The sequence below is a fragment of the Balaenoptera acutorostrata genome, chromosome 11, assembly GCF_949987535.1.
Source record: "Balaenoptera acutorostrata chromosome 11, mBalAcu1.1, whole genome shotgun sequence".
NCBI classification, from domain to species: Eukaryota; Metazoa; Chordata; class Mammalia; order Artiodactyla; family Balaenopteridae; genus Balaenoptera; species Balaenoptera acutorostrata.
In genome coordinates, this window is record NC_080074.1 from 66197634 (window position 1) to 66215606 (window position 17973).

At 57.1% G+C, this 17973-nt stretch overlaps 1 protein-coding gene across 3 annotated transcripts; it reads right to left on the reverse strand.

Annotated features, from left to right (window-relative positions):
• Window positions 1-27: 27 nt before the first annotated feature.
• CACNB3 (calcium voltage-gated channel auxiliary subunit beta 3) lies at window positions 28-12495 on the reverse strand. 3 transcript variants are annotated; one of them, XM_057557287.1, is made up of 13 exons: window positions 12362-12495; window positions 5205-5327; window positions 4860-4982; window positions 4284-4399; window positions 3936-4000; window positions 3716-3735; window positions 3437-3517; window positions 3167-3225; window positions 2889-2998; window positions 2433-2584; window positions 2124-2219; window positions 1860-2009; window positions 28-1406 (listed from the first exon to the last, which is right to left on the reverse strand). In XM_057557287.1, exons 1-13 carry the CDS (start codon window positions 12401-12403, stop codon window positions 1092-1094), a joined length of 1452 nt encoding a protein of 483 aa, XP_057413270.1. In that variant the 5' UTR covers window positions 12404-12495; the 3' UTR covers window positions 28-1091. The 3 variants fall into 3 exon arrangements, with proteins under 3 accessions (XP_057413270.1, XP_057413269.1, XP_057413271.1); XM_057557286.1 differs by lacking the exon at window positions 12362-12495 and adding an exon at window positions 8963-9420; XM_057557288.1 differs by lacking the exons at window positions 5205-5327; window positions 12362-12495 and adding an exon at window positions 8963-9422.
• Window positions 12496-17973: the final 5478 nt, after the last annotated feature.

Genomic DNA, 17973 nt, shown 5'->3' on the forward strand with positions numbered 1-17973 from the left:
CAGCAGACATACACCAGGAGCCCGAGGGATGGTGCATGGTGTTTATTAGTGATGATGGTGAGGTGGGGCAGGGTCCTGTGGAGCATGCTCTGTAGGTCACACACTAGAGCCGTAAGGTGGGTACACAGGGCCTCTGGGGGCTGTCCACTGGGTCCTGTCTCTCCCCCTCTAACCCTAACTTAACAAGCAGCTGCTATGAATCAGGGAATAAAGTCTGAGGCCCATATCCCCCAGGAGGCATGAAGGCCAAGAACAGAGATGACAGAATGCAAGAGCAAAAGAATGAGTGGGGCAAAGAGGCCCCTGAAGCTGTCCATACGTTCTCCGCTACACAACACGCCCTCCCTTCCCAAAGCCCCAATCCAGGTTGGCTCCCGTCTGCCATTTGGCCTGACCATGTTCCTGGTCCCCGGTCCTTTGAGATGTTAGGAAGCTTCCTGGCAGGTGAGGAGAGCCCTTCCCTTCAAGGGCTTCAGCTGTGAGGCCTTTGGCCCTAGCCCAGCCTGCCTGTGCTCCAGCCTCGTGTGCGGATGCCCCACCCCAGCTGATGGATGGGAGTGCCACCCTGTTGGGCTTTGATTGTCTCATTTCTAATGTGTGGCAGTGAGGCGAGTGGAGGCTCTCAGACCCCAAAGCACAACCCCTGAGTCCCCTGGATTAGGATTGTAGCTGCTCAGGAACCTTGTTTCTTCCTCATGTCATGCTGCCCGCACCCCACCTTCCTGTCACTTTGAGGGGGCATCCCTTCCCTGAGTCTGGTGGGAAGGCCCCTGCTAAGGGGATCCTGGCCTGAGGGCACTGCCCAGTGGGGCAGCTTCTTGTGCAGGAGGAGAGGAAGGTGCCAGGGGTGCAGCACACACAGCTAGTACCTGGAATGGGAGCCTAGGGGGGTCACTGTGCCCAGGAGGTGAGGGGGCCCCGTGCTTCTCCCAGAACCTCGGGACTGCAGGCAGCCCTGGAGCTGGGGCTAGGCAGGGGTTTTGGGGGCTGAGCCTAGTGCCAGCCTAATGCCAGTCTAACTCCAGCCTGCCTGGAGCGGGTGCCCCAGCCAGCTGTGCCTGTGCCTGCCAGGGTCGCACAGCAGGAGGCTGTCAGTAGCTATCCTTGGGCCAGGGCCGGTTGCGCTGCCAGTTCCGGTCACTGTGGCCGTGCTCCGAGTCCTGCGCCAGGAGCCGGTCTTGGGGGTCGTGCCCGTTAGCACTAGGCAGCCCCGAGGTGTGTTGGCGGTGAGGCTGGTACAGGTCCTGATAGGCATCTGCATAGTCCTCCTCCAGGTGGCGGGAGCTGCGCTGCGAAGATCCTGTCCAGGCTTGGCGGGAGCTCTCGCTGGCCTCATCTGAGGGCATCAAGCTGTCCCGCTCAAGGGGTGAGTGCTCCTCGCCACGCTCCCCTAGCAGCTGCTGGTTCTGGGGGCAAGACAGAAGCTCTAAGTGAGGCCATGCGGACCTCGCCTTGGCCTCCCACCTCTAGCAGGGTGGGGATTTCTTCCCCCTCAACTCTCAGTCCCTGGGTACAGGAAATAGTGCAAGGAAGGAGAAGCATACTGGAGCATTCTTCCACTTCAGACACGGAAAACTGGAGCTTTTGACTCCCACAAAATTCAGGCTCTGCCTTCAAGACAGACTAAGGAGAAGGGTTTGGAGAGTGTGTTTCTTTGGAGTCCTAGAAAAAGTAGCCTTTGATCACGCATCTCATTGCTTCATTCCCTCTCATCAGGAAGTGCCTTCGCCCATATGCCCTAGCTCTGCTCTCTGATCCTTTGGCCTTCAAACTGGAGGCCAAGGATGATCCTCTGGGCAGGGAGGGGGCATTGTTTTGGCTGGCTTAGCCTGAGCATCTGTGCCCTTGGAAATGGTTACCTGAAGTCCAGGTATGGCACTGGGAGGGCCCAGAAGTCCAGGGCCGGGGGCTGGGTGGTGGGTGGCCCTCCAGTAAACCTCCAGGTATTCAGCCAGGTGCTCACAGGCGTCCTCCAGCTGGTTCTCATCCAGAATCACATCAAATGACTCCTGGAGGAGAGGAAAAGGGGGAATATTGGCTTCTTCTCAGCAGGAGCCCTCCACCCATCTCCATCACTCCCCCAGCCCTGGAAAAGCTAGAGCGGGCACAGGAGTAGCACTCACTGGTGGGCACTGAACCAGCTTATCATATGCCATCATCTGTACAGTCAGGTGCTTCATCTGTGACTTCCCCCGGGAGCGGATGAGACGCTGGAGTACCTGAGGGAAAAGGGCAGAGCTGGGCCTAGAAAGAACTGGGCACGTCCCCGACCTGTGATACTGCATGAGGAGCAGGCGAGGATGACTTAGAATTGTGTTAAGGGGCAGCAGGAAAAGGGGATTCAGGAGCCCTTGGGCAGGGACCAAGCAGAGTTGTACCACATTCTAGGAGGGCAGCCCTGTGGGCCTTCTCCATCACCACTGCTGACTTACCTTCGGTGAGGATACTTTGACAAAGACGATGATGGGGGCCAGTGAGGTCTTGGCCAGCTGTGCTGGGTGGTTGATGGTGTCAGCATCCAACACTACTAGCTGCAGGGACTTGGCCAGCTCGAATATGCGCTCGATCTCACTCTGCACTTCAGCTATGGAGGGAGGGAGGGAGGGAGCAAGCCGCAATGCTCACCAGTGGCTCCACCCCATCTGACTCCAACAGGGCTTTGGGGGCTCCCAGATGGTGGATGGGAAGGAACTGGAGGGAGAGCGTGTTCATCAAAGCCTGGGCAGGCAGAGGAACAGAGAATTGAGACTGGGTTCGGTTCTTGCCAATCCTGGGGCAGGTGGAGAAGAGGTTGGGCAGGAATGCAAGTTGTCGGGGAAGAGAAAGGTAGGAGGAAGTTTCTCACTAACGCTTGAGTGGGCAGAGAAGCAGGAATGGGAACTTCTCACCAATGCTGGAGCGGGCAGAGGAACGCTCAATGATGGTCCTTTTGCCAGGATTGTTGAGCACAGATCGCTTTGCCAGTGAGAGGTCCGCTGTGACTCGGGTGATGGAGATCCTGGGGTGGGCATGGAGAAGCACAGCCCATCTTTAAATTTCAAGCCTAGGCCCCTCCCTACCCAGGTCCTACCAATTTTCACTTTAGAGAAGACCTTGCTACAGGCATCTGGAAGGAGACAATGATTTCTCCCTGGTTCTCATGCCTCCGCAGGCCAGGGCAGCTTACCTGCCATCAAACCTATGTTTGAGGAAGTCGAAGAGAGCCTTCTGCATCATGTCTGTGACCTGGGTGGGAGGGGTGAGGGGAAAGGCATGGAACTGACTGGGGGCCTTCTTGGAGGCGGGCAGCAGCCCCAGGTGCGGCCATGGAGCCCAGCCCCTCCACACCCAGACCTTGGGGGATGGGGAGGGGGGAAACATCCCCTCCCACTGTCCCTGGGCCCTTCCTGTGGCAGGTTTGGTAGAGGCAACTCTGGGGTCAGGGACCTCTTCTCACCTCATAACCTTTCAGAGAGGGTCCCACCAGCACCACAGGCCGCATGGAGGGCACCACATCATACGGGGGAATATGTTCTGCCTGCAGAATTGACCTGAGTTGAGGCAAAGTCATGGCTGTGTGGCCTGCCCTTCACCTGACTGGGGTGGGGCAGATTCAGAAGTTCTGGGCCCCCTCCCCTCTGTGTTTTCTTGCCCCTCCAACACTGACTGCCCAGAAACCTGTCCCCACAGCCAGAAGCCATGAGCCCCCCAAGCCCCAGTCCCTTCCTTGACTCACCTGCTTTTGCTTCTGCTTGGCTTTTTGGAAAAGGAAATAAAAGATTAAAGTTGGTGAAGCGGGGAAAGGCCCTGGCGGCACGGTATTCCCGTCCCCAGGGGACACCCTGGGCTTCTCCCAGCTCCAACCCCTTCCCACACTGTTCACCTGGGAGACTCTCCCTTCCCCCTGTGTCTGAGTTACCCACCTACCCAAGACAGGTGGGTTGAGGGGAGGCTACCTAGAGATGGAGGAGGGGAGCGTCGGTTGCCAATGTCACTCAGGCTGGATGGGTTCCCAGATCTCCTAAGAGCAGAAAGGGAGGTCAATAAGCGTCTTTGTGTGTCTGTTCTAGACAGTATTTAATAGTTGTATACATCTCCTTACATTTTAGCTAGTGAGGGAAGTGCATGTGATGGGAGCATTTGTGTGTGTGAGCTTTGATGTGTGTGCATTTGTGAATGCATATGCTAGGTGTGAGTGTGCATTTTTTGGGGGGGGGATATGTGTGCATGTGTGGTGATGTGGACTGTGGGTAAAGGGCACATGTCTGGGGTGTATGTTTATTGAGTCACAGCCCTGCTCTCACCTGGCCTTCTGCTCCTGCTTGAGCCGGATGCTCTCGAGGCGCTGGGGGCTGGGGATGAAGGCGATGTCCCCACCCTCTTTCACTAGCCGCCCGATCCACCAGTCATTGCTGTACTTCTGGGGGTGGGGTGGAGCGGAAGGGGCGGTGAGAGGAGGTGACCCAGGCCTCAGTCCTGGCTCTTCAACGTGAAGGAGCCAGGGAGGCATTCGGAGAGCGGGTCTGAGGAAGGCAGCGCAAGGGGAGGGGGGCAGGAGAAGGTGCAGAGGGAAGGGCAGCCAGGTGTGAGACCCCCAAGACTTCAGCATGAGGCATCACAGCTGTCACAGGGAACCTAAGATGCAACTAATCTAATGGCTCACTTTTACAGGTATGGAGACTGAGGCCCAAGCCAGGCCTTAGGAGGATGGAGACCCTGAGGATTAGGTCTTGGATATGAGGGTTTTATGGGGGTGTGTTAAGCGTAAGCGTTGAGGAGTTTGGGGAACTTGTTTATAAATGAGGACTGAAGCAAGAGGAATGGGAACTGGGGCAAGAGCAGAGAAATTAAGTGGCTTCTATTTGGAGGGGGGTGGTCACCTCTTTAATGTGCAGGAAATCTTTGGCCTCAAAGTTGACTCCAGAGCCCTGGACTGGGCATTCCTCATCCAGCACACCACAGTAGCTGACATTGGTCCTCACAGCAAACGCCACAGGTTTGTGCTGGAGAATTTGACCATTGGTGCAAATGAGGGGAGCCTCAGAGCACCCCTTCCAGTTTCAGTGCCCCATCAGCAGAGGGCGGAGGCCCCATCAGTCCGCCCATCCACACACACACCCTTTCACACTCACACACATCCTGCCCATTGACCCCTCGAGACTTAGGACCTAGCACAAGTTTCCACCCAGTCTGGCCTGTCCTGCCCTCAGCCGGCAAGATGATACCTTGGCCCTTTCAAGCTGCTGCTGAGCCTGGCTCTCCACTTCACGCCGGGCACTCTCCCGGTCCTCCTCCAGGGATACGTCTGAGTCCAGAGATGGGCGGCTGGTATAGGAGCCAGCTGAACCCTGGCATGGGGGAGAGGCTGTGACCCGTGGGCTCAGGTGTGAAGGGCACTAGAGAGGCACCTCCGAACCCTACAGTGGTGCCTCCGCTAACCTCGGCCTCTCCAGCTCCACGGGGGTGGCTGGACCCGCCAGTCCCTCCGGTCTCCCCAAGAAGGGCCCCAGTGCCTCTGGGGCTGCAGAAAAGCCGGCCCAACCCATATGTGCTATGATCTGGGCCCCTCCCCCCAAGCCTATTAATACTGCAGCCTCGAATAGAGCTTTCCCTTCCCTCCTTCCTCCCTTTTCTCCCCTTGACCATGTCCTGTGAGGCAGAGGGAAGTGAGATGTACTGAAGATGATATATTGGAGATGATTTGGAATCTTCGGAGTCCAAAGACCCAGCCCTCTTGTTCACATCAGCCTGCAAAGCAGCGTGGAAATTATTTCCTTAAAATGCCTGGGAGGAGTACAGCCAGCCAGGAACAGTCAGAAGACACTGGTTGGCAAGGCACTGGTCCTGAGTGTCAGGATATAGCTGCCCACCCCCTGAGATCCCATCTCCTCCAGTCCCTACTCTTCCAGGGTGAAGAGGAGGCCACAAGGCTCCCAACTCCAGAAAGTTACTCCCTCTCTACTCTCCCCACCCCCACTTTCTTTCCTCTCACACCTGCTGGGACAACTGGCCAGGTGTGGGCAGCAAACAAAACAGACTGAGCAGGCGACACAAAGCTATCTCCCTGAGCCCAGGTGAGGCGGGGCCACACCTACCACCTGGCCTACATCTCCCCGCCCCTTGCCCAAGGGGATATCAGCCCTGGAGGAAGGCTGAGTTGGTGCCAGGCAACCCAGCCAGGAGCAACCCTGGGGATGCAGCGAGAGGGTCTTTGGTAACCTGAGCCAGGAGAGTGTCAGAGTCCTGCCCATTGGAAGGGCCTTTGGGAAATGAAGGTGCATTTGGAGGGTTGCCGAGCTCACCTTCAAGGCCATGAGGGAGCTGCACAACTGAACAGGGGAAGCTGGACCTTAGGGCAGGAGGACAGAAGTCAGGATGGCTGGGTTTCCCCCTCAGTCTAGGGAAAAGGGAGTCTTTTGTTTCCTGCTTCAGTTTCCCCTCTTTATGGGCAGAAGTCTGAAAGTGATACTTCCATCAATTCTGAGGTGCAGGTGGCAGAGATAAGGCAGAAGCCTAAAGGGTCCGTGTGGGAACGTGTATATGTGTGTGTGTTTAGTAGAATGTTCTCAGGCTGAGGAACATTCCTTCAAGCCTACTGTGCATGAAGGCAGCGGAGGCCAGATTCTTGGTGGGGAAGACAAACTCACACACCTGCCCCAGCCCCACCATGGGCAAGGGGGCTGGTCAGACTGATGTCAGCCCAGGTCCTAGAGCGTAAGCTAAAGACAATGTCTGTGGTAGACCCAAGGCATGAAGATAGCACAAGGAGGGAAAGTCTTGCATATTACAGAGAATGTTCCCCATCTCTCTTGAGAACCAAATAAGGCTGGCTTGGCACCAGGATAAAGAGCAGCTGAGCCCCAGAAAGAACCTTTGCACTGTCAGTCGAGTGGGGGACCTCCTTCCAGGGGCCTGGGGCACAGGAGACACCTCTGTGGGAAATGGCTGTCTGAAGTAAATAGGGGCTAACAGGCTAGGAGGCAGGAGGCAAGGCAGGATGACCACTCACTTTGATAAGTATACATCAGATGCTTCCTAGTTGCCCAGACCTGTCCTGGGAGAGGAGTCTGACCTTTACCCTCTGTTCTCCAGGATCTCAGCTTAATTTAGTCATCTTTGTGTCCCTGCCTGGGGCACCTGGGTTAGCTGGCCTCTCACCCTAAGACGGGAATGACAGGATCTCTCCCTAAATGTTTAGTGAGTCATGCTCAGACTGAAATCCCCTCTCCATTATTCCCAAGTGCTCAGAGCTCACCCATCACACGGGGAACAGGGCTGCCCTGCCAAGCATACTCTGGGGTCTTGCCTCCCCCAGCCCGGTTATGCCCAAACAGCCAGAACCTCAGTACTTGGGAGCTGCCAGGAGTTGGCACAGTGCCCTGGTGGTGCCCCCCTTGCCTGGTGTGTGGGCAGGCTGCAGCTCCACTCTTGCCTGGCACGGGGGAAGGAGAGGAGGGAGATGAGCCGTTGGATTTATTTAGAGCCTGATTTCCCTCCTACTGCTTCAGAGGGGGCCATGGGGAGAGCAAGGAGCCAGGCAAGAGAAAGGGAAGTGGGGGAGGGTAATCCAGGAACCAGAGAAGGGTGGGGAGCGAGCGATGGGTTAGCAGGCTGCCCCCAACACCATCCACACGTCAGGCTTCACCTTGCAACAGTCCTAGCCTTCTCAACCAGGGACAGGAAGAACCTTCTAGGGCCCTCCAGCCCCACAGAGAGGTTCATTCTCAAGCTCACCTTGGCACCCTGGGCCGTGCCAGCTGTCCCTTCAACTGTCAGAAAGAGGTATTCATCACAGCCTTGAAATCATCTGCTCTAGCCGCAATGTAATTAGCCCCAGAGGCCCAATCAATGGGGAATTGGGCCCCAGCAGGAGCCCAGTCCCAGGAAAGGACTGACAGCTGCCTATTCTGACCCCTAGAACTCATCTATCCTGGACTTGGCAGCAAGAGATGGGAGAAGGCTCCAACACTCCCCTTTCGACTCTGGAGTGCTCTACCCTCCAGACCTATAAGGGACTCGTTCTAAGCCATCTAGTTGCTCTCATAAGGAGGTCTTCTTGCAGGATATTTGAGAGAAGGCACGGAGCTGCTGCTGCCCATCCTTGCCCCATCTTTCCAGGCACTCTCCCTGCGCTCTGAGCTCTGGGAATCACTGCCTAATGAGCTGATTTGTCTCAGTGGGTCAGGAGATAAAAGCAAAGAGGAGAATTAAATATTTATCAGCTGCCTGGTTCTCTGAGCGAAGAGCTTCCTCTCCATCCCCAGGCCCTCCATGCTGAGCAGGAGCTCAGGATGCCCGCTGCTCTGAGGATGCCTCAGCAGGAGGAGTGGAATGGATGGGGCTCAGTCAGCTGGCTCATCCATGTGCTGGGTGCCCAGTTTTCAGCCTGGGAGAGAAGCTGGGCTGGAGGCAGGGTGAGGAGATAAGGCAATGCTCAGGGATGGACAGCAGAAGGGGATAATGGAGGTCCTCAAGTTTTATGATCCGTCTGTCTGAAGAGGCTGGTATCGGATTCTCTGCTGTTCTCCAGGCTCCCTAATTTGTCCTTTACTTGAGGCACAGGAGGTCTGGATTGCCCCCTCTGCAAGGGCCCCGGCTTCTCCTGTGGCTGTTGTGTTCCGACCCCATAAATCCTCCCTTGGGAACTCCAGACGTTGCGTGAGGCCTCTCTAAAGCCTCTATGCCCTCAGCCTCCAGCCCCTCCTCCCTCCACCCTTCTGTCCTGGGCTGTGGAGCCACCTGCTCTGAGCCTTTCCCCCACGCTGGCCCCTCCTGGCACACACCCGATGCCCCTTGCTCTAGGACGGGGGCACTGGGGAGCCTCTGGCATGAAAACCCATCTCCCCACTTTCCTGGAGCGCCCTCCTACACGCCCTGCCCCGCCGCAGAGGCGTTTTTCAAAGTCCTGAACTGGGGTAAGGGTCCAAGGGAGATGAGGTGTCACCCCAACTTCCCCACCCCCACCCTCCCCGTGGGCACTCACCGCCTCCGAGTCCTCAAACCCGGGCACGTAGGAGTCGTCATACATGGGGGAGTCCGGGTGGGGGCAAGCGAGCGGCGCCAGGGGCGGGGGCGGCCCGGAGGCAGGGGCGAGGACAGCGGGCCGCGCCCGGGAGATGCCACCAAGCCCCGCAGCCCTGCGGGCGGCGGCGGAGAGCGAGAGCGCGAAGGAGGGAGCGAGCCGCGAAGACCAGCTGCTCCGAGCTCAAATCACCGCTCCCCCCACCTTACCCCCCCCAAACCCTGCCGGTCCCACCCCGAGCGCGGCTGAGGAATCTGGCGCCTGCTCCGACAACAATAGTGCCCGCCCACCTGCCCCCCCCTCCCCGGGAGCGGGCGCGGGTGGCGCGGGTGGCGGCGGGGGGCGCCGGCCACCCGCGGAGCCCGAGACCTGGCCGGGAGAGGTGGCCGACGGGAGCCGGGTAGAAGGTGGGTCCCCAAGCACCTATGGGGCAGAGGGGCGGCGGGGAGGAAGGGGAGGAGAGACTGCGGGCGGGGCGGATCCTGGCTTGGAGGAGGCGGGGCGAGGAGAGATGCGGAGACAGAGACATACGGCAACCCAGGAAATACTCCGCCGGGAAACAAAGGGCTGGAGCGGGGGAGGGGACGCGGAGCCTGCTTGGGAGACGAGACCCCACCGAGAAAGGAGAGGGCGCAGGTTAAGGAGAGACAGGAGAGAGAGAGAGAGAAAGGAGGTACAGAGGCAGAGGGAGGAAGAGGGGAGGCAGGAAAGTGGGAGACTGGGGGAGACAGAAGAGGCGGGGCGGCGGCGGGCGGCAGACGGGGGAGGGGCGGCAGGTGAGAGGGCGGTGTGTCTGGGCCCTGGCGGCACGGGAGACTCCAAAAGCAAACCCCGCAATGGTACTGGGGAGGAATGGGTTTAGCGACCCCAGGCCAATGCCGAGAAAGTAGCCCCTGCCCTCCCTCCGTCCCCCGCCCCCAGGCACTTGGTCCCCTCAGTGCTGGGACTCTTGCAGCAAAGGACCTTGTTGCGCAACCCGTGCGAAGGGGGAGGATTGGGGCCCGGCCACCCTACACCTGTTGCGCGGGCAGATTTCATCCTAGTCTGGCCAGGATGGGGGTTCCCTTCCTCACTTCCTTGCCAAGGACTGTGCCAGGCATTGCCAAGGCATCGTGGGAACTGGCGTAGGGAGGGGCTGTTTTAGGCGAGCCTAAAGGGAAGAGGAAAGAAACCAGAGAGCCGAGGTAGGGGGATGGTTGTGGCTGGGACAGAAGGTGAGAGCCTGGCCACGCGGGGGCTGGAAGGGGGAAGGGCAAGTGTCCCCAGAGTCACTAGTGTAAGGCCAGATCCCCTCCTTAGCAAAAGGATGGGGGTGGGCTGGGATGGCCAGTATCTGGGTTGGAGCCACAAGTACCGCTCTACCAGTCAGTCTCCTTCAAAGGGGCACCCAGATTTGACGTTGGAGACTGAACGGCAGCCCTTATCTTGAGGAAACTTCTTCAAAGATCCACCCATTTGATCTCCAGAGCAAAATTATTCCTTTGAATTTTGATGGCCTACCTACTCCTTCATCCCCTCCCTGTCCCCTGGGGGTGGGGGTGGATGTGAGATAGACAGAGGGTTACACTTGGAGAGCTTCAGAGCTCAGTCCTTCTCCACTCCCAGTGTCCCACACCCACGAGGGTGAATCCGCAATTTGCTCATCCCTTTTCTTCCTGGGCTACAGGGGAATTAGTAAACCAAAACTCTGACAGGGTTGGGTGAGATCTACGGTAGGAAGCACTGTACGTGGGAGAGAGAGGAAGACCACCCAAACCAACTGGCTTCCCACTTATGTCACTGGTTCATGTTCCCTTAGCAAGAAAAAGAGAAGGGGCCTCATCTTAAGACCATCTTTAGTCTGCCTTTAGTCTGTCACCATCCTGTGAGTGGTGCATTCCAGCCCTGCCCAGCATCTTCCTCCTGCTGGAATTGGTGAACAACTTTGTTGGAGCCCCTATGGCTCACTATCTGCTTTCACAGTTCCCTCTCCTGAGGCCAGCACCATTTGGGGTTTGGTTATATGTTGGATTCTTCTGTATTGGAAGTTCCCAGACACTGTCTTCTCACTTTGTGCCCTCTCCCAGTTCCTCAGTATTCCTTATATCCTCTTTTATTCTCTGTCTCTTCAATTCCTTCTGTCCTTCCAGAGGGGCAGAAAGGAGGCATGAAATGTGAAACAGTAAGACCCTCAAGGCGTTCTCTCCTGGGAGATGATTCTAATGAAGAAGACAGCTACTGGGGCTTCTGATTCTCTCCCCATCCCTGAATTTACTCTCCTGGCCTCTCCTTTAGGGACTCTCCCCACCACCAGGGTGTCCATGGGATTGTAGGTAACAGTGGATCCGCCATCAACCTCACTCCTTCCTTACACACCTTGTTGTCTTCATCCCCATCTGGGACAGTGGTGTCTAAGTCTGCTCACAAAGCATGAATTGCCATGCTAACCCCCCCCCCCCAAGATGTGCTCAAGTTCCTCATACCTGGGCCCATCCCCTGGGTCCTGCAGGAGCTTCGGAGCCTCTCCCTGGTTCCCTTCTCTCTGAGTTGCTACTCACTGCCGCCTTCCATTTCTCACCTTACCCACACCTGCCTGCTCTAGTTCTCATGCCTGTCCTGTAACAAGACATGTGCCCGTCAGTATCCATGTGGTCCCTAACCCCTTTTCTTTTCCCTGGCTGAGCATAAGAAGAGAAAGCTGAGGGGGGGGGGAGGGGAGAAAGGATTCAAGGAGAGGATTCCTCCTGCCTTCCTCTTTCTAGGAGAGAGTCATTAGAGTGGTAGCTGGCAGGTACTCAAGGCATGGAAGCAGGACATGGGGGTCTTGGTGGTGGTGGGGAGCCTGAATAACCAGGTTTGGGAGTTGGAATTCTTGGGAGCCTCCAGAATGCATTCTGGCTTCTCCTATAAGTGCACCAGGAAGCTGGACAGATCCCAATCCCTGAGTGTTGAATGGGGAAGCTGAGGCAGGAGCTAGGACCTCTAGGAAGTCCTCCCCAGCAGTATTTAAGATCTGGACAAAGCCAAAGCCCCTAGCATTTACCTGCTGGGCTGCCCCCAGAGAACCCAGGGAGGGCGCGGTGGGGGTGGGGGGGCTTGGCAGAGGCCTCCTCTCTCAGTCGTCACATCTAGCCCCTTTCCTGGCTCCCCAGACAGTCCTCCCTCCCCCCCATCCCGCCCCCACCCCATCCCAGTCCCAGTGCTTAGAAGCTGCCAGCACTGGCCGCTCCCTCCTTTCCTACCTGCCACCTCTACCCTTAGCCTCACCTACTCGGCCTCCCTCCCTCCCCATCGCTGCAGTGTCCCCCAAATGCGGGCCCTCTTCCTAGCTCGGAGCGGGGCTCTCCTCCCACCCACTGGGGAGGGGACCCTCGCGTTTACCTCATTCAGCAGGAAGGTTGCACTGGAGTCAGAAAAAGACATAGACCGGGCTGGCGACCTCTCCCCCTCCCCCGGGCCAGGGGCTCCGAGGCAGGAGCAGGACCGGGCCGCTGCTCTGCACACTGGCTCCCGCCTGCACGCCTGGCCTCGCCCCACGACCGCCAGGCTCCGACGGCTGCTGCCTTCCCTCTCTCCGGGTTCCCTCCCCCTTTCCTCCTCCCTCCTTCCCTCCCTCCCTCTCTCTTCCTTTCTCTACGCCTCTGCCACTCTCTCCCTCCCCTGTCGCCTTTCAGTCCTGCTCTCTCCATTTGCGTCTCTTCCTCCTCTCTACGGTCCATGTTCTCTTCATCTGGGTGCCTGCCACTGTCCTTCCATCCCTATATCTCGCCTCCCTTCTCCGACACCCCTCCCCCATCTTCTTCCTCAACCCCCTCCCCAGAAAAGATAGGGACTCCGGAGCTCCCACCGCCACAGGCAGAAGGGCGGGAGTAGCTGAAGGGCTGCCTGGACTCCGGAGCTTCAGGGCCCTGCTCTGTGCGCCCGGCGCCCATCCTCCGGCGCCCGAGGAAGCAAGGCGCCGCGGTCCCAGCGACGGCTTCGACCTGTCCTCAGCAGAGGAAAGGATCGAAAAGGAAGAATGCTTGTGTACGGCTCGCTAGCCCCGGCGTCAAGCGCCCCCTCTGGGTTCCGGGGAAGCTGTACTGTCACTGCTCTCTCCTGGGTTCCGGGGCCGCGGGACTCAGCCCGCAAAGGCGAAGCGCGAGGCGAAGCGGCTCCTCTCCGACCGGCTGCAGCGCCCCCTGGGCTCACTCGCCCGGAGGTCGCACACGCCCTCCAGGTGGTGGCACCCATCCGGGGTCCCGCCTGTCGGCCGGCAGGGGTCCGGCCCTGCCAGCAGGAGGCGCTGCCCTGGCCAGAGCAGAGGCGGCGCAACTCGGAGCCAGACCCCCTCCGAAGCCTAGGACGATCCCCTCACCCGTTCTTCTTTCCAGGAACTGCGGTCCCACCTGCAGACCCCTAGTATGGGACTCCAGGCTGCACCCTATCCCCACCCCCGTGGGGCTCCTTTGAGATCTTTGGCTCTTCTGGGGCCCTGGCCGCTCCTACCTCCATCCTGGTCTCCAGGGGCGCCCCCTCTGAGCCCTGCAGCGTCCGGGCCGGGCCTGGGTAGCAGGGAGTACGGAGTCGCGGGACCGGTACCCCCTCCCGCCCCGTTCGGCGGGCACGTCAAATAGGACAAGCCCAAGTTCTGGCGGGGGAAGGGGGGAGCAGGGGGTGTAGCCCCAGCCAGCTCTCTCCCTGCACCCTTGTGAGCGGATCAGCTTCTCATTGGTCCCTCCAAACCCCCAATACCCCCAGGCTGGACACTCCTCCATACCAAAAACGGCGGCTGGAGGGAGGCGGCGGCCGACTCCGTTGCGGAGACAGATTCATCCTGAAGCGGAGTGACCCGGGATCCTCAACTTCTCTCTCGGCATCAATTAGAACTCTTCCCTTTCAGATCGAGGGTGTTCCACTCTCCTCCTTGGCTCTTCTTTTAAGTCCTTTCCCCTGGGGTTTTCCGACCTCCCCCCCCCTCCTCCATCCTTCCACCCTCTGGGGATCTTGGAAGACTTTCCTCCCTCTCTGTTCAGCTGACCCTGCCTTTGCCCCCATTCCAGAGGGAGCTACATTGGGGGAGAATCAATTCTCCTCTTTCCACCCCCAGCTCCTCCTCAGGCTTAACCTGAAAAGTTCTTTGGGAGGGCATCTCCTCCTCTCCCCCTCTGGTCTAGTCCATGGATCCCCTACCGCCCACCTACCCCCAAGTTACTCAGCTTCAACTATTCAGAGGAGATAAAGAGGTTGTGTGTGTGTTTTTAAAACGTGCATGGAGGGTTTTTGTTTTGTTTTGTTTTGGCTCTAATAGAGGGAGCAGAAGCTTTGCCTGTCATTTGGCAATAAGACCCGGAGGGAGAGAGGCCCCTCCCTACACCGCCGCTGACCACAGCTAATGGACTAGCTCCTCTGGGCCTTGGGGCAGCTTAAGTTTCCATAGGAGAAGTGGGGGAGGGAGGTGCTGGCCAAGGCAAGCAATCGTCCCTGGCTTCCCCCTCCCTCCCTCCTCTGCAAGAACTTACAGCCTAGAACACCATCTCCCTCCACCCCTTACTTTAAAATAGAAATATCGGTGACTTCTTTCTGAGCCTATCAGAGGGCATCTAAGTGCATAGGGGCAGCTCTGCACCCTTCACTTTTTCTCATTTCCATTCCAGCTGCTGGAGCACACACCCCTCTCTCTTGAGCCACTGAGAGAAGGTAGGAACCTCAGAGCTAGAGCTGGGAGCCCAGCCCCCGGGTCCCCAGAACAGTCCTCTCCCAGCCCCTTCCACGTGAGATGACTGGCAGCAGTATCTCTCTCTGGGCCCTGTCCAGGACCCACACAGTCTTCCTCCCCACTTTACCTCCCTCAGTACCCCCATTTCTGGCCCTGACCTCACAGCATCTGGCACTCTGTTCAGAGGAGCCTCTAGCCTGGAGGCACTCCTGTGAGCCATACCTTAGCTTGGCCCCTTCAGGTCCTCAGCTGCAGGCCCCCAGGGCTTCCCAGGCAGCCTTCATCCCTTCTCCCTAGGGTCAGCTCCCCCTCTTCTCTAACCTCTGAAGTTGTCAGGACCTCAGGATATTTGACAGGGCCTCTGCTAGCCCTTTTGACTAGGCTTTGTGCAGACGCAACTCTGCATAGGGGGTTGCCCTACTGATCTGGAGTTGGATTTCAATCCCCACTTGCCTTCTCAGCAAGGCATAACTCGCACAACTGTACTTAGTGGCCCCAGCATTTGAAAACCTGTGTACCACAGAGGACAGAGAACAAAGATCACCATGTCCATCCCTTTGTATCTACTCTACCATGAGTTTCTGAGGAAGCTCTGTGGAAGCAGTTTCCACATGGAATCCCCATTGCCAACTCCAGATATTACTCTGGGGAAGTTCCTCTAACATCAAACCTCAGTCCCTCCTGCTGCAATCTCTGTCTTCTTTTTCTGGGCTCTGCCTCTGGGCCCATGGTGATATTTGATGCTTCTAGGCACTTTCAGGCTCCATCCCCTGATGCAGCATTTGCTATAAATAAGTCTGAAGAGCTTCTTGCTGACAGTGCCCAGCAAGACTGCAGCTCCCTTCCCACACCAGGCCTCTCTAGAGGGACTGGGCTCTCAGCTATGGCTCCAGGGCCCAACTCTTGCCTGCTCTGGGGCAAGCGGTGTGACTGCTCTGTGGATTTGGGGGTTCCTTTTCATACCTGGGAAGGAGGGAAGGCGAGAGGGCTGAGAAGCTTAGTTCTCATTCTCTTTCTGCCCAGAGTCTGGTTCAGCCTGGCACATAGTAGGTGCTTGACCTATGTTTATTTTAGTCTTAGATCTCAGTTTCCATTGTATGTGATTGGTGATTCCAATTCCACAAAATGCACTGGAGAGAGGAACAAGGCTGGAACAGGAGCAGTACTCTAGGGCTGCCCCAGGTGGAGGAAGGAGTATGAGAGGCAGGATCCCCAGGGTGGCCTGGGGAAGGGGGGCTGGCCTAGACTTTACCTCCTTCTCTCCTTTGCTCTTGCCGAACTCTTAACACTTTAGGACCCTGAATCACAGCTCGACCCAAGGGGTCAGTTCAAGTCCTTCCTCCACTCCCACATATTTATAGGCTTTGTAAACATCAGAGGTTAGGCAGGGAAGTTGGGGTTGAAAAGAGATGGGATGGGGGTGGGGAATCCCTGGGAGGGGTGCTGAGAGTCGGATTACTGAGGCCTAAGTGGGAGCAGAGTTCCCCAAGTGGGGGCAGTGGAAGCATCCCCGGGCTTCCAAAAGCTGGGGCAGAGGGGACTTGGGCATCCTTTAAGAAGGTGGCGCTGCTGATAAGAGGCTGAGTGTGGCTTCAAGAAGGCTCAGAGCAATGCGGGTAAGGCTGACCCTGATGTATAGCTGGAGTGAGTGGGATGAGGCCCTAAGTTAGGATCCTTCCTCTCTGTCCCTCTGGCTCGCTGCAGTTTCTAGGCTCCTGTATCTATCACGGGACCCCTGACCTCTGTTTGGATCAGGCCCCTCTCTAACAAGAAGTAGGGGGAGAGGTGCCTGTGTTGGGGCTGCAGACCGGGTACCCTTCTACTTGCTTGCCCTAGCCTTCCAGCCCTCCTGATTCCCACCACTCTCATTTTAAGGATCTGAGCTGTGGTAGCCGTCTCCAGCTCAGAATGAGGGCATGGTGCCCGCAGCCTCCCCGGGAATGAATTATTGAAAGGAACGTGGTGCTAGCTGCTTGGGGCGGCTGCCCCTTGGGCTCACCATTGCCTCTTATTCTGCTTCTCACTGCTCCTTCATCAGCTGCGAGGGGGATGAGGTCGGGGCACCTGGGAAGGGAGAGGCCTTAGGAACTGGAGGTATTAAGCAGAGGCTGGAACTGGATAGGGATGGGGAAGCGCTGACTCAGGCCTTGGGGAGAAGCCTCCTAGGGAAGAGGGAAGAGGACCGGTGAAGAGTTGTGGCCCCTCATCATGGATCAGGAGGGCAGAGGGGGCTGGCGGCCACCCTGGAGCCAGGTTGGGAAATGAGCCTGGAAGACCGTTGACTGGAGGAGCTGCCCAGCGTTGGAGGTGTGAACTCCTACATGCCTCTGGAGTAACACAGAGCCAAAAGGAGTCTGGATCCTTCTTTGAGTCGGTACTAGGTCATTCAGGGATGCTCTGTGCAGAGCCCTCTGTCCCTCCCTGGGAAATAAGGCCCTGCCAAGAATGCAGGAGAACCACAGAGCTGCTGGAAGCGGGTGTCGGCAGATGGGAAGGGTGAGGGGTGGGTATAGTCAAGTGTCAGGGTCCTAGGTAAGCCATTGGTGGAAAGAATGCAGGATTCGGAGTCCAAAAACTGTCAGGCAAGTCCTAATTCTATCACTAGTTCAGGCAAGTCACTTAGAAACAGTCTTCTTGCCTTTAAAAAGGGGAAAGAACAGTGCTTGCTCAAGAGGTTCTGTGAGAATTCAACAGGAATATTTATGTTTCATAAAATGTAAATTCCTATGTAAAAGTTAGTTGTTATTATAAACAGGGAAGCAGCACACAGTGGAGAGAACCTATCCGGAGTCTGTGCCCTGTGGCTAACCCATAGTCCTTCCACTTCTGCAGTTAAATGACTTTTCAAAGGCCACAGTCAATGGTTGGATCTGGATTCAGACCCAGATCTTCAGATTCTCTCTCCTGGGTTCTTTCCATTCCACTGTGTGGGCCGGATACTCTGGTCCACCCTGACCTTTCACCCCACGCTCAGCACAGGGGACTTCCCCTGAAAAGTCCTCCACACCCGGATGCCACAGCGATTAAGTACTTCATTCCTCTGTCTTATGCTTGGCCACACCCCTGTCTCCTTCAGGAATAACACAGCAAGTACATTTCTTGACTTTCCCCTGAGGCAGCATAAATGATATTATTGACTATTTGGAATGTAGTTTAAAAATAACTTTTTATTATTACAGAAGCAGTGGTTATGTGTTGGAGAAAATTAGAAAATACAGACAAGCAACAAGACAAAACAAATCAGAACATATTAGTATTCTCACCACCCAGACATTACCGCCATTAATGCTTTTGG